This window comes from Thunnus maccoyii, chromosome 8 (genome assembly GCF_910596095.1).
Source record: "Thunnus maccoyii chromosome 8, fThuMac1.1, whole genome shotgun sequence".
In the NCBI taxonomy this organism is placed as follows: domain Eukaryota; kingdom Metazoa; phylum Chordata; class Actinopteri; order Scombriformes; family Scombridae; genus Thunnus; species Thunnus maccoyii.
Window position 1 is genome coordinate 13152127 of NC_056540.1, and position 14087 is coordinate 13166213.

Genomic DNA, 14087 nt, shown 5'->3' on the forward strand with positions numbered 1-14087 from the left:
TGTTTGTGTGTGTTGATGACATATTCTCACAGATGTTTTTTTAAATTTTGTATTCAAGGCGAGCACTTGCTTTAACAGCCTTCACGTTCACGGTCCCCACTCTTCCTCCTCAACTTCTGCTCTTGCATCTTGCTGTCCTCTGTCTTCTTGTCACCCTCAGTTTTCTCTCCCTCTCATCTGGGCTCTCTCTTACTGCATCTCTTGACACAGTCACCCCCAATCCTGTCAGTGGCTGTTGTCATGGAAATGCTACAGACGTCCCGGGGAATCTCCTGGCAGAATAGTGGGGTGCAAGGGTTGGGGTGGAGGGTGACTGTGGGTGTAGGGTCCCAGTGGGAATTCTCTCTTTATAGGCCGCAGTGACGCCAGAACCTCTTGGGAAAGGCAATAAACTGGTGCCTCTTTGTGTTCTTGAGTGTCCGGTTGTCGGTCAGTGCTGGCCTCTTAACCTGCCTCAGTGTATAGAGGTGACATCATCAGCGGGTCTCCAGGGGTGCAGGACAGAGTAGTCTAAAGTGAGACCTCTTTTAGTTGCCTTCGAGTATTCTGCTTGGATCTGAAAGCATTGGCTTAGAAAGAATAATGACTTGTCTAAAGGTGAATAAGTGATATATGGGCTTTAAGACCAGTGCTGACCAAAGAGAGGATGCGGTCCAACAGACAGGAGACAGGATTGTTTTACGTTGAGTATGTATGCATAGACAGTGACACACACAGTGGCATTTAATGGTGAGAATGTAGCAAGTTCAAGAGAAAAGGGTAAAGCCAAAGCAAGAGTGCAGGCGTCCATGCATCCAGTCTCCTCTTGAAAGGTTAACAGACTGGTAAAATCCAGGAACAGCCTCCCTCATTGACAATGACAGTTAAAATGTTGGATAGGAGTCTGTCAGGTCAGGAAAACACTTTTCAGCAGGTGTCATTTTTGAGAGACAGGTTGCACAGTGTGTGGGTTTACATTATTTTAAAGTGATTATTAGTCAGTTATTGGAGTCATCAGGTCACATGAATGGAAAATGAAGTTGTCCTTTATCATCTTTGCAGTCCAGAAAGAAATATATGTTGTCTCTTACACAGGAAAAATGTCATGCCAGACACTATTCATAAATCTGGCAGTTGAATGTGATACTGATTACAAGCAAATGTTTGTAGCTGGGTCCTTTGTCTGCATTAGTGGGAACACTGGTGGAAAGTACTTCACTTGAGTACAGTTGTGTACTAAGTACATGTACTTGTGTATTTCCATTGTCTGCTACTTTATACTTCTACCAGACTACATTTCAGAGTCACACATTGTTTTACTCTGCAACATGTATTTAAAATATGTGGTTAGTAGTTAGTTTGAAGATTAAGATTTTACATAAAAAGTGTAAAATAAAACATGACACATTGTTACAGATTAACTATGCAACAGTATATAAAGTGATAATACTCCACCATGACCAGCTACATCATAAACATGCTGTTTACATGTTGATGCATCAGTAGTATTGATACAATAATCCAATCAAATAACATAACACTATGAAAGGGCCCATTCTGCATGACTACCTCTACTTTATTTTTACGAAGGCATTTCTACTTTTACTTAAAGTCCCCCTCCAATCAAATATATATTTTTCTTCTTGTTCCTACAGTTGAATGTTTAAGCTTCACTGTGCAGAATGATGTATGTGCAGCGTTTGACTCTTGAAGGCTGTTTTCACATTCATCTGCTGAAAGTTAAAAGTTTTTCTGTGCTCACTGAAAATCCGATTTTTATGAGCAGGCCTATAATCATGATTTGTGACATCACAAATAGTTTGGAAGCCAATTCTGGTCCAATATTCAACTTAAACAAGTGTGATGTGGAAACTTGAAGCCTCCAGTGCACAAACACTGAGAATGGGGTTTTCAGTGAAGTAGGAAACATCTTGTGTCCAACAGTTAAACTTCTAAAATGAAATATATTTACATGAATAGATTCTGGGATTTTTAATGAGGGGGAAGGAGTAGATGCGATTTAAAGGATTTTAACAGTACAATTTAACTTATTTTGAGGAAAAATATCACACAAATTATTATTCAAAGTAGAGTCATTTATATGCATATATCTTGTCAAACATGTGTGGATAGGATCTTTAAATAAAATATATCAATACTTACTCCACCACTTGCTAAGTCACATCACTTGAGATGGAAGACAAATAATACTTTATTTAACAATTATTCTTCCTGTCGCCAAATTTCAGAATACAGTTTTCAACACAACTCACAGTGAGGTTTAAATCATAGAAACGTTTTCATCTTAACTCATATTAGTATTTCTTTATGTTGTGTGTTCTATGTTATTAAGCATTTTAAGTTTCACTATCAATGAAAAGTGCAAATTAAGTGTATTATTATGATTATGATTATGATTATGATGATGATTATTATTATTATTATTAAAGTCAGAATGGCTTAACACTGCCATCTAGTGTCATGGAAACAACTATCACAAAATGAAACTACAACTCCCGGCTTGCATTGTTTCCGTACGTCTCTTTTTACGTAATGGACAGCTCCCCGGATGCGGCTGTGATTGACTATACCAGGCAAAAAGAGATCGAAAGCCAAGTGGCGGTAAGTCACAAAACCCTTCAAATTTCCTTGTTACAGCAAATTTCTACCTCTAGGACATGTATTAGAATAGAATGTAATTTTCCGAGTAACTTGTAGGGAGTTGTCGGGTCGTGAACAGACCTTTTTAACATGTGGCTTGCAAATTAACTTTCAACTTGTTTGCTAACTAGCTAGCTTGTTAACCACCAAAGGCGCTAGTTCCTTAGCCTGATGCTAGCCAGTGGGGAACGCCTAGTATCCTAAAGTGATCAGGGCGACAAAATAAACGCCAGAGAATCGCCGTCTCGCTTTCGATTCAATTGTTGTAGTGTAATCAATCACCAGTGATTTGAACTTTCCAGAAGTTCTTGATAAATGGACGGCTGAATCTGTAGCTAAGCTATGTAACGTTAATTACGTCGATGAGCTAATGTTGGCGGCGGCTAGCTGGTTTGCTAGCTGGGTAAAAAGCTGTATGAACTGTCTCTTCAGAGTTATAGGCCAGCAGTTTCTCCCTAATCAATTAAAGTTGAACAATTAGTGCCATATCATTTAGCTTAGCTTCACAGAGTTGGAGTATTGTAATTGGTAGTCACCCAGGTGCCCTTTTTTTCTGTTGTCAGGTGCTGCAGCCCCAGTGGTCGTAGGCAGGATGCAGACCATAAAGTGTGTGGTGGTGGGTGATGGGGCAGTGGGTAAAACCTGCCTACTCATCTCTTACACCACCAACGCCTTTCCCGAAGAATACATTCCCACAGTGTTTGACAATTACAGCGCTCAGATGAGCGTTGATGGCCGTACTGTCAGCCTCAACTTGTGGGACACAGCAGGCCAGGAGGAGTATGACCGCCTGCGCACTCTCTCCTATCCCCAGACCAACGTCTTCATCATCTGCTTTTCCATTGGCAGCCCCTCCTCCCATGCCAACGTCCGGCACAAGTGGCATCCTGAGGTGTCTCACCACTGCCCCAACGTCCCCATCCTCCTGGTGGGCACCAAGAGAGACCTGAGGAGCGATGCAGAAACGGTAAAGAAGCTGAAGGAGCAGGGCCTGGCTCCCACCACCCAGCAGCAGGGCAATGCCCTCGCCAAGCAGATCGGGGCTGTTAAATACATGGAGTGTTCAGCTCTGCTGCAGGAAGGTGTCAGGGAGGTGTTTGCTGAAGCTGTGAGAGCGGTGTTGTATCCAGTCACGAAAAAGAACACCAAGAAGTGTGTGCTGTTGTAATAAACGGTTCCCAGATTTGGACTGTGGAGGGGGATGATGGGGGATCCACAGATGCAAAGAGAGGCTGAGGAACGAAGGTCGTCATCTGGCTGCCTCCATGCCACCTCCAGCAGTTAAGACTTCGTTTTTCAGCTCTTCTGCTACTCCTCTCTTCCTTATTCATCTCCTGGAGGATTTCATGCCGTTGCCAACATCACCAAAGTGACAATGCCAAAATGGGGGCAACAGACCGGATCTCCTCTATTTTTCTTACATTTTAACTTTTGATATTTACACTTTCTTCCAATTTTACATCTGTTCTAGATTTATAGCTTCTCTGCTTTGCCTTACAAAATGCTGATCATGGTTGTCACAAGCCATAATAACATCCAAACCAACCAACCGAGCTACCCTGTTTGACTGGAGAGAAGAGATCTACCTTTGTTCAGGTGGAGAAATAGTGACTACCTCATACTTCTCACCTAGGTTGCATCTCATGAGTCTCAAGCAACTTCACCATTATGAATGCTTTGACTTGCCTATTTAGATGTAATAAACAACCAAGTAGAGGGTGAGCAAGTTTTAATTTCAAGCAGCTTGAGTCCAGACAAGGTGTGATGACTCCCGGACAAATGCCAGTTCCCCTTAACCAGTATGCACAGATTAGAGTTTCAACTCTAAAGCTGCAGTTCCCCTTGTGCTCAGTCTGGCATGTTAGAGCTGTCTGGCAGGCTGTCCTTCCAGCCTCTCTCACTGCTCTCTCACTGCCACGCATGGAAGAGCCAGTAGGCCTTTGAAGATAAGCTGGACCCATTAAAAGCAGCCGACCATTTGCCCTCTTCAGTAATAGAGGAGCAGGTGTAGTAAGGCCTCTGCCAAATTAACCCATGCTGGTACTGGATTTCTCAAGCGGACGGTCAGAAAGTCAGGTTGTCGTACAAGCTCTCCTCTGTCTACGTCTTACTCTTGAGACTCACACCGAGTGCCATTAAAAACATGCCTAAGAATGACCTTTTTGACAGGGTGGGGGGTCACAGAGACTGTATTTTGTCTAATTATGTTGAATTTACTCTGTAAATTTACTCCTCAAATGTTTTTTAACCTACGAGTGCGGTTATGGCCAAAGTTGAATATATTTTTTGTAATAGCCTATGTTTATTTGATCAGTAAGATTGTTTGTGTGTTGTAGTAAATACTCAGATTTGTTAAACCAGAACTCCATGACGACCCTTTGTCAATTGCGTTATTGCCTTACATTTAAGGTCAGCAGACTATGACCACTGCATAATTGATTCAGTATAGCATATAATACCAGAATATGTTTAAACTGGCTTGTGCTAGGCTATATATTTCTTTTCCTATGTTGTCTGATTTAGTTGAATTATCACTTCATCTTGGAAGAAGCAGTGTCATAGCTGCCTTGTTAATTTTTCTACCATGTAACAGCAGTGTATCTACAATATGATAGGAGCCTTTTATTTGGTCGGGTGCCTTATCTTAACCAAAGACCACAGCAGCGCTCCGTTGTCAAACCCGAAGGTTCTCATTATAGTGCCACGAGACCTTTTCAAAATACAGGTCCAACCAACTCTGGGTTTCACTTTTTGTAATTTTTCAGAAGCTTTCTGCTTTTAGTTCCAGCCAGTAAACACACTTGCTCTTGCAGCCCTCCTTTATGAGACGCAGGTGCTAAACTGACATCTCGCTCAGCAAGTCTGTATGCATTTGTGAAACAAGAGCGTTCACGGCCCACAGCTCTTAACAGATTGTGGTTTACATCCCTGCATTGCATGGTGCAGAGAGAGCAAAGGCACAAGCACAACTCGCACATAAAGTTAGCAAGTGCTGCGTTGGTGGAACGTGCCTTGTCACATCTGAGGATTTTTATACATTTTATAAAAATATTTTTTTAAGTAATGACTGGTTGCTCATTTGTGCTTACAGCTGCCAGTAATAACAGCAACCCTTTTACTATAGTTATCTTCATTTACTCATTCGAATGGATATATTACAAGTCAGCCTAGATTATGGCCTGTGTAAAGTTAGAATAAACGAAGTGCAACACGAGTGAGAGGTGTAGTGAAACAACAGCAATGCGTGGTTTGAGATCTGCCAAAAGATGTGTGAAAATTTCCCAGATAGGCGTGTGGAAGGTTGAATGTAAGTACACAATACGTCAAACTGTCAACTGTGGTGAGCTTTTTTTTTTTTTTTTTTTTTTTTTTTTTGGCCATGTCCTAATTTCATTCAGATAACGCTGTTGAAGTGGAACATACACCTGTGGGCTTTGTCTGTGTCCCGGAGCTGTATGCTACCGTGCGCGTGGTACTACGCTTTTACACTGGGAACTTGATTTGTAGAAATCTGTTTGTAATTGTTTTATATATAACAAAAGCATATTTGTATAAATGAACTAACAGTGAGATGATTTTAAATTATGCCAAATAAAATGGTGGTTAAAGCCAAGCGCTGTATTTGTTTTTCGTTTTTTTTTTTTTTTCTTTATTTAAGCAGTGAAAGATTTACCCCGGCTGCCTTGAGACTTGACAATAACTAGCACTAACACATAATCAAAACATCACTTCACAGCTGTATGACAATGATGGAAGAATAAAGTCATACTGAGGTGTAGAACAAAACTGAGTCACACACTGACACACAGCTACTTGTATTTTCAGCTCAGGAAACCACACTACATTCCTGTAGAATACAAAACATAGTTCACTTTCTCTCATATAACGCTATTTCAATTACCATGTCCGAACACTAGATGGACACAGTCCTCAAGCTCAGCTCCATATCATCCACAATGAATGCCATTCTTCAAAGCCAGTTTTTTTTTTTCTTCCCTTTTCTGTAGATTTGGAATTAATGATCTATACCCATCCTGTTTTCAGAGCCATCATTCAACTTAGCAGACACCCACAAGTTCAATCAGTAGCAGAGGCTTAAAAACTCAGCATGCTGCATACTTTGAAAAATTCCCTTGACCTTTATGGGTGGTGGCTCTGACAAGTGACAGATGTGTTGAACTCCACCAAAGGCTCATTACAACATCACTGCAGTAACATTCAGAGCTCATTTCCTCTGCGGTCTGTCTCTGAATGTTTTACAACCACGACAATGCTGAATGTATGTTTACAGCTTGTAAAACTTCGGTTGCTGCCTGTGATAGTCCTTGATGTATTATTTCAGTGAACTCTGCCAAGAATGAATTGAAAAGGCATTCAGGAAAAAACAGCGCTTAGAGGCATGCCTGAGTAGTGTGATGGCCAGATAGGATGAGAAAGGATGAACGAGTGTTGCTGTCTGCAATACGCTTAACTCAGGCAAGCGGATTAATGAGACTTGGGTCGCTTAAGGTGATCCATTTTTAGGTGAGTGGATGACAACAGGCGTGTGATGTGTACATATGTCAGTCATCTCATAACTGTTCCTCCTCCCTTTTTGTTTATAGGAGTTAAATACTTCTTCAGTTCAGGCTTAAAATAATGATGAAAAGCTCTTATCATAGCAACAACAGGCTTATTCACAGTTGGCTGGATCATAACCAATAATTTTTAGGGTGTGCCCCAAACATGAACCCATTTTGAGTCCTTAAAATGAGTCCTGAAAAATGTAGATAAGACTTTAAGATGTGAACATGTTGGTTAATCTGTTGGTGGAAATCTGACCGTTAAAAGACCAGTTTAACAAGAAAATATGACATTCAGCTGTGGTATTATGAATTTGTCATTTGAGTACTAAACTCTATTAAATGTACTTTCACTTGTAGACTGTATGTAGTTGGTATCAAGACAAAAAAAATGAATTGTATATTGCTACAAGTTCATAAAAGCATGAGTAGATTAAAGTCTAATTCTCAAACTCAGAGTGTTCAGACAGAGGAAAGATGATCTAATATAGCTAAGAGAAGACTTATGAGCTGAATAATGGTTTTATAATCAACACAGCTGTATCAACAATGATTAAAAATGTAATATTATCATTAACAATTAAGCAATTATTACATTAGGGAGAACTTCACCAATCAAGTACAAAAATGACTCACAGTCTAATACATTTGCTCATAATAAGAAAATTGGAATAATACAATAATGGAAGTGCGAAAACATTGGAGACGGTGTGGGGTACAATAACAGCATTAACAATGCAGTAACATACAGAAAATGACACATATGTTCATGAGCCTGTTGCCTTGGTGCATGCTGGAAGGCCTTTCCTACACACCCACCTCATATACTGTAAATGCAATCATATTATATACAGTATGAGTGCTGAGCAGGGCCCATCCAGCTCTCCACATTTGTATTTATCTTTTTATGACACCAAACAGAACGGTGCACTGTAAATGATGTGAATCTTTCCATGCTGCATAGTCACACATGCACCCTTGTGTTTTAACCTCGCATGGAATGAGTTCTTCTCTTCTCTTCTGCGTTTTGATTGAAATGTACAGCTCAGGGTGAACCAACCAACAGATCTCCTTTCTTTGAGTGATCAGCGTGGAGCGAGTGGGAGTGCTGGCCTCCACCGGGATCACTCCTCAATCTCCCTTGTGCCTTTCTTCCTTCTCACTGTCCGTTTGATGATGTGCTGGGTAAAGCTAAGAGGCCGGGCAGCTCCCAGCACCGTTCAGTCAAGGAACTGGGGAGATTCCTCTTCTTCTCCTTGTCTAAAGATGAAAAAGCAAAGGCCTTGATCTAATACATGGCCCGCAGCTAGACCGAGACTGAGAAAGCTGCAGTTCTGCATTCAAATCAACCTGTTCCAGCAGAAGGAAAAGGGAAAATGAGATTGCAAAGGAACACAGAGGGGAGTGAAGGCTGTTGGCTGTGTTCGCAACAAAATAGTTCTGAGCCCCTGGGGTTATCTGAGGCAAAAAAAAAAAAAGATCCATAAAACTGTACTCTCGGTTTAGAAATCTGTGCGCACGATTAATAAACCGTGCTCTTGGATTCATAATATGGGCCCTCGAATTACAAATCCATGTCCACGGATTTGATTTTAAATGCAATTTATTGTAAAAATGAAAAGTTGCTCATTTCATTTTATATTTCCAGGAATATATGGCTGAAGATATTTAATATGAAATCATTCTTACACCATAGAGTCTTCCACAATTAATATTGAGCCACGTCATCCAATAAAGCACCTCAGTGTTGTGTTTGTATATGTGTGTGTGTGTGTGTGTGTGTGTGTGTGTGTGTGTGCTGGGGGGAGGGTATGACTGAAGGCACTTTCAGGGACACACATCAAACTTAAGACGAATTGATTGGGGACGGCTTGTGCAATTGGGGACAAAAGCTGTGTACAATTGGTAAAACTTTTGGATTGGATTTTTCGGTCGGTGGTTAAGGTTAGTGTTAGGTTTAGGCAAGTAGTGGTTATGGTTAAGTAAATAGCCCAAAAGTGACATTAGTAAACCTGTGTGTGTGTGTGTGTGTGAAGGGGATGGACTCCATGAACACACACAAAATCTTAATCAGTTTGCAATAAATTACGGTTTTGTAATTTAACCTTCCACTATCCAAAACTGACAAAAGTGGGCCTCGGGGGGGTTCTGTAAGATAGGACTCCTCGGGGCGGACAGAGAAAGTGTGCAGTGCTTAGACAGCAATGAAAAGACAGCAAAAGTGCATAAATGATGATTGAGAAATCAGCCAAGTTGTTTTTAATGTAAAATGAAGGCAAGAGGGTGGGGTAGAGGATGTAAAATTGATGGGTAAATTAAGATAGAGCAAGGTGACCTTTTCTACCTCCTGAGGTCATCTGGACTGAGCTGTTGGTTTAAAGGAGTAGTTCGACATGTTGAGAAAGACGTTTATAGACTTTTTGCTGAGAGTTAGATGAAGCTATTTCCAGTCTTTAAGTTCAGCTAAGCTAACTGGCTGCTGGCTGTAGCTTCATATTTAGCATACAAACATGACGGTGCTATTAATGTGTCCCTTGGCAAGACAACAGAATAAGCACACTTCCCAAAAATGTCAAATTATTTCTCTAAATGAGCAGTTTATTCTAGTGTTTACATCAATATTCTCAGACAAAGCGGAACCAGCCCAAATGAAGACCTGTAGGCGCTGATCTATTACGAGAGTGTAAAGAGAGAAGCGAGAAGAGGAACAGAACAAAGAGAAGAAAAGAACACACACCCAGGTCTACTTAAGTATTAATTATGTTGATTTGCAGCTTGGAGGTGGGAAAATGCTGCCTGTGAATCATTGAAGTAACAGCGCTGGGAACAGAAAGTCCTCAAGTGCCCTCCTCGCATTCTTGTTGCTCAAACGCTTCTTCTGAAAACAAACGCAGAGTGAAACCGGGCTGATTAGATGTCCCGTGTATGTGGCCGCCCATTGTTGATGCGCAATCCCTCTAAATCCACAAGAGCCTGTTCACACGCTGTCATTCACTGATGTCTGTATCACCGCAGCGGGGAGAGGCCAGATGGCATGAGGTGCCAGGGCAAGTCAACGCTGACACTTTTCAGAATCACGCTCACACCCTCTCGGGTCTTGGAGTGATGAAGTGAGAAAAGGAAAGAGACAGAAAAGGAGAGATCTTTGTGGGATAAACTGTGGTTAGATGTAAGCGAAGCGAGTTAGAGCTTTGTGGTTCTTCATTAAGATTGGATGGGACATGTGACTGCCTACACGGACCACACACAGAGAGCCTTTTGCCCTATCCAATTACCAGCTATGACTTTGGTGTTATGCTCTGTCTGAGCTGTCATAACTCTAAAAATTACAAGACAGCGTGAAACCAAACATTGTGAAGTCTAAACAAGCCACATTTCCACATTCCTATCCTCTCCCCCCACCCTTTCGTCCTCTCTCTGGCTTTAGTTTGCTTTCTGTGTCAGCTATCCGGGGGATCCATCAGCAAGTGAGTGGAACCTTTTCACAAACTTGTCAATGCAGGCAGCGAGCAAAAGGTCACTCAGCAATTTAGGCTGCGTGGTAATAAACCCCACCCCAATGCTGCCAACTCTGAATACATCTGTAAGCCTCAGCCAAATGAATATGCAACTTGACGGACGGATAGAGCAACCAGACACTCTCTTGATGTTTGATTGCAGCTGCTGCGGAAACAGCGACACATATAAGAAGGGTTGGTGTGTCTGGGACTGTGACCTCCGCCTGTGTCAAGACAGAACATCCTGTGCCACCTTGGTTACTGCAGCTCTCCTGCAGCGCTGTGCCTGCTTTGATCTCACTCGTTTCGTCTTTGAGAAGCAGATTTTACCGTTCTGCTCACATCGCAGTAGATTGTATGGTTTAACCAGGTGGAAAATATTTTCTAGAGGAGAAGGGAGCCCATTTTTCTTCCCATTTGGACCTGGGTTTTTTTTTTTTTCTGCGGTCAGAGGCAATCACTTCTTACTACGGATCTCTGCTCTTTGAAATGCACATTTATATCTCTCATTGGTTTAGCTCCATTTGTTAGGGTTTTGTTGTCACAGAGGATGACACTGTCACAGCACTTTCAGGTGCTATAAGCTGTGAAGGAAAGAGTCCTTACAGTCTGAATGTTAATCCAATTGTCTTTAGTTCCATGTGAGGAAAAGGGGATTGGGTTTTCTGTGCGCATGTGTGCGTCTGTGTACGTGTGTGTGTTTGGGTCTGAGATGTTTATGGATTACTGAGAGGTCAGCCCCCACAGTTGAGCCTCTTCTGGACAGGGAACACGTCACTGGCGTGGAGACTGTTGTACTTGGCTCTCAATACATAAACCTCATAGCTGCCTCTCAGTGCGGTGCAAAATCTGCATTTCAACAAAAAGACAAAATGAAAAATGATCTGCTGATTAAAAAAACTGTTTCCCCTCAAGGAGCAATACAGTAACTGATGTTGGTCCCATTGTCTTTAGGCACAGCTGTTAGTGCTTCAACTGCTTAAGCTGCAGTTAGGTAGTCAGTGAGAACTATGTCAGATAAAAGGAAAAAATGCTACTTTCCCAGGGGTAGCTGCTTCCCACAAAGTAAACAAAGAAAAGTTTTCTTGCTCCCTGCCTCTCCCTCTTTTATTCCATCTCCCTCTGTCCTTTTCTCTTTGTTTCTGTCTCAGTAGATCCACAGAGGAATGTATGCATTTACTGCTGCCTATGTTCATTGTGTTTGTCTCTTGTCCTGATTTTAAACTTGGAAACCCAAAGGATCCAGACGTGGGTGGATGGATATTTTCGTCCTCCTTGGTAGAATTTAAGATTCATATTTTGAGATGTTTGGTGATATAAAACATAAATGAACCAAAAATGAGTCAGAATACAGCTTACAGAAATATAAGACATTTACATTTATCTATCTGCTGATGAAGATCTTGTGATATGATCGAAAGCTCCAAGAACGGCTGTACTAAATGGACCTTGTGATGAGATTGCTCTCTCAACAAAGTCACACTTATAACTGACTTAAATCTCTGAAGACTTGACTTGACTTAAGAATTGAAAGCAAAAAGTCTCAAGTTGAAGCTTGGGGGAATCACACAAACCTTGAATAATTAGGCTGATCAAAGGGACTTGGTTCCTGTTCTATATTAAAAAAAGAGAAAAAAAAACACCTACTGACAACTTTAATGAAGATATTCAAATATCATCTTAGTGGTAAGCAGTCAGAGACCTGAACAATTTGCAGTTGACTTGCAATTTGCATGGCTTCAGAAGTGACTCAAACTTGTCTTGAACATGCCCCAAACAAGTATGTGCCACAAGTCAAAAGTATAGATAGATATTCATTAGTATTTTCAAAAATCCATCATGTGCCATACAGCAATTGTCAGACAAACAAGCAGACAACTACAATACCAACAACAACAGAACACCTCAACATAATCACAGACCTATACACAACATATCACCAAAGTGTTCTTCATATTATAAGGTGCAGCACCCACCCTCACACACAGAGGTTCAGTTATCTCTGTTTCAGTTTGTTCAGTAATGCATTACTAGTAGGCACCAATGATCTCCGAGCCTGGTTGATTCAGAGGGACGGCGTCCTATATGGGATGTGATACATCTTTAATAATTGCCTGCCCTTTCCTCACCACTCGGGACTCACGGGTCATCGTTATGCAATTTTGCTGTTGTCCAGCAGTCTTACTGGACATATTGACTATCTTATGCAGTTTGTTTTTATTATTCACTGACAATGAAAAATACCAGGCAATGGCACAGAAAGTTAAAAAGCTCTCCACAAAGGAGCGATAGAAGAGGACCAATATATCTCTGTCCACTCTAAACTGTCTCAGTTCATGCAGGAAATATAGACGCTGCAGACCTTTCTTATAGATAACAACTGTGTTGAAGAGTATGTGGACTTTCCACAGTATTTTGGAACCTGGCTGCAGGGATTTTCTCTCATTTGCCCACAAGAGGGTTAGTGAGGTCGGGTACTGATGATGGATGATAAGGCCTGACTCGCATTTGGCTTTCCAGTTCATCCCAAAGGTGCTGGATGGAACTGAGGTCAGAGCTCTTTACAGGTCAAGCAGTTTTTACAATTCCAAACTCACAAAACCAATTCTTTATGGACTTTGCTTTGTGCATGGGGGCGTTTGGCATTCTCCAAACTGTTGTTGCAAAGTTTGAAACACAATACTGTAGCAAAGGAGCAGGGCCGAAACTTTGAAGAACAGCCCCAGACCAAAAGTATACATACAGGCATGTCCACATACTTTTGACCACAAATTGTAAAATTATATAGACTCACATCAGCGCTTATTACAATATTGGGCAACACTCTATCTAAATATGTCTTTTTTTTTTAAACATTCTACTAATATCCACACCAAAATGGATCTGTATTTCAGTGGTTTCACCTCTAAAATTCCAGTTTATTCTGTGAAATAATCTGATTTATATTTTCAACATCTGTTGTCATGTTTTATATGTACACAAATACTGACTTTTTTGCAAATATCATGCTCATAGATGTCAGAAAGCTTCTTTCTTGGAAGATAATCTTCTACATGAATAATGCATACACATTGAGAGCTGGAATCTGGAAAAAAAAACCCTCAAAAACATTTTAATACTCACAACCGTCATTTGATAAAATGCACATCTGTAGAAATTCTGACTCAACATCAACAGGAAATAGCAACTTTCCAGTGTTTTTTTCTTGTAACAAAATTGGCAGAGATTATCTCAATGTGTGTGTGTGTGTGTGTACCTGTGTTTGTGTTTTTCTGTGTATGAAGCTGAGTGTAGATGGTGCATGTTTGAGAGCTCTAATAGATGGTTTGCTTTTATAACATCTGACATACCGAGACTGACAGCTTTTTCTGTGACCATGGAAACGGGA

General features: G+C 41.0%; 1 protein-coding gene across 1 annotated transcript; it reads left to right on the top strand.

The window, feature by feature from the left end:
* The first annotated feature begins 2519 nt into the window (after positions 1-2519).
* rhogd (ras homolog gene family, member Gd) lies at positions 2520-6253 on the top strand. The gene is made up of 2 exons (XM_042419408.1): positions 2520-2601; positions 3204-6253. Exon 2 carries the CDS (start codon positions 3233-3235, stop codon positions 3806-3808), a length of 576 nt encoding a protein of 191 aa, XP_042275342.1. The 5' UTR covers positions 2520-2601; positions 3204-3232; the 3' UTR covers positions 3809-6253.
* The last annotated feature ends 7834 nt before the right edge of the window (positions 6254-14087 follow it).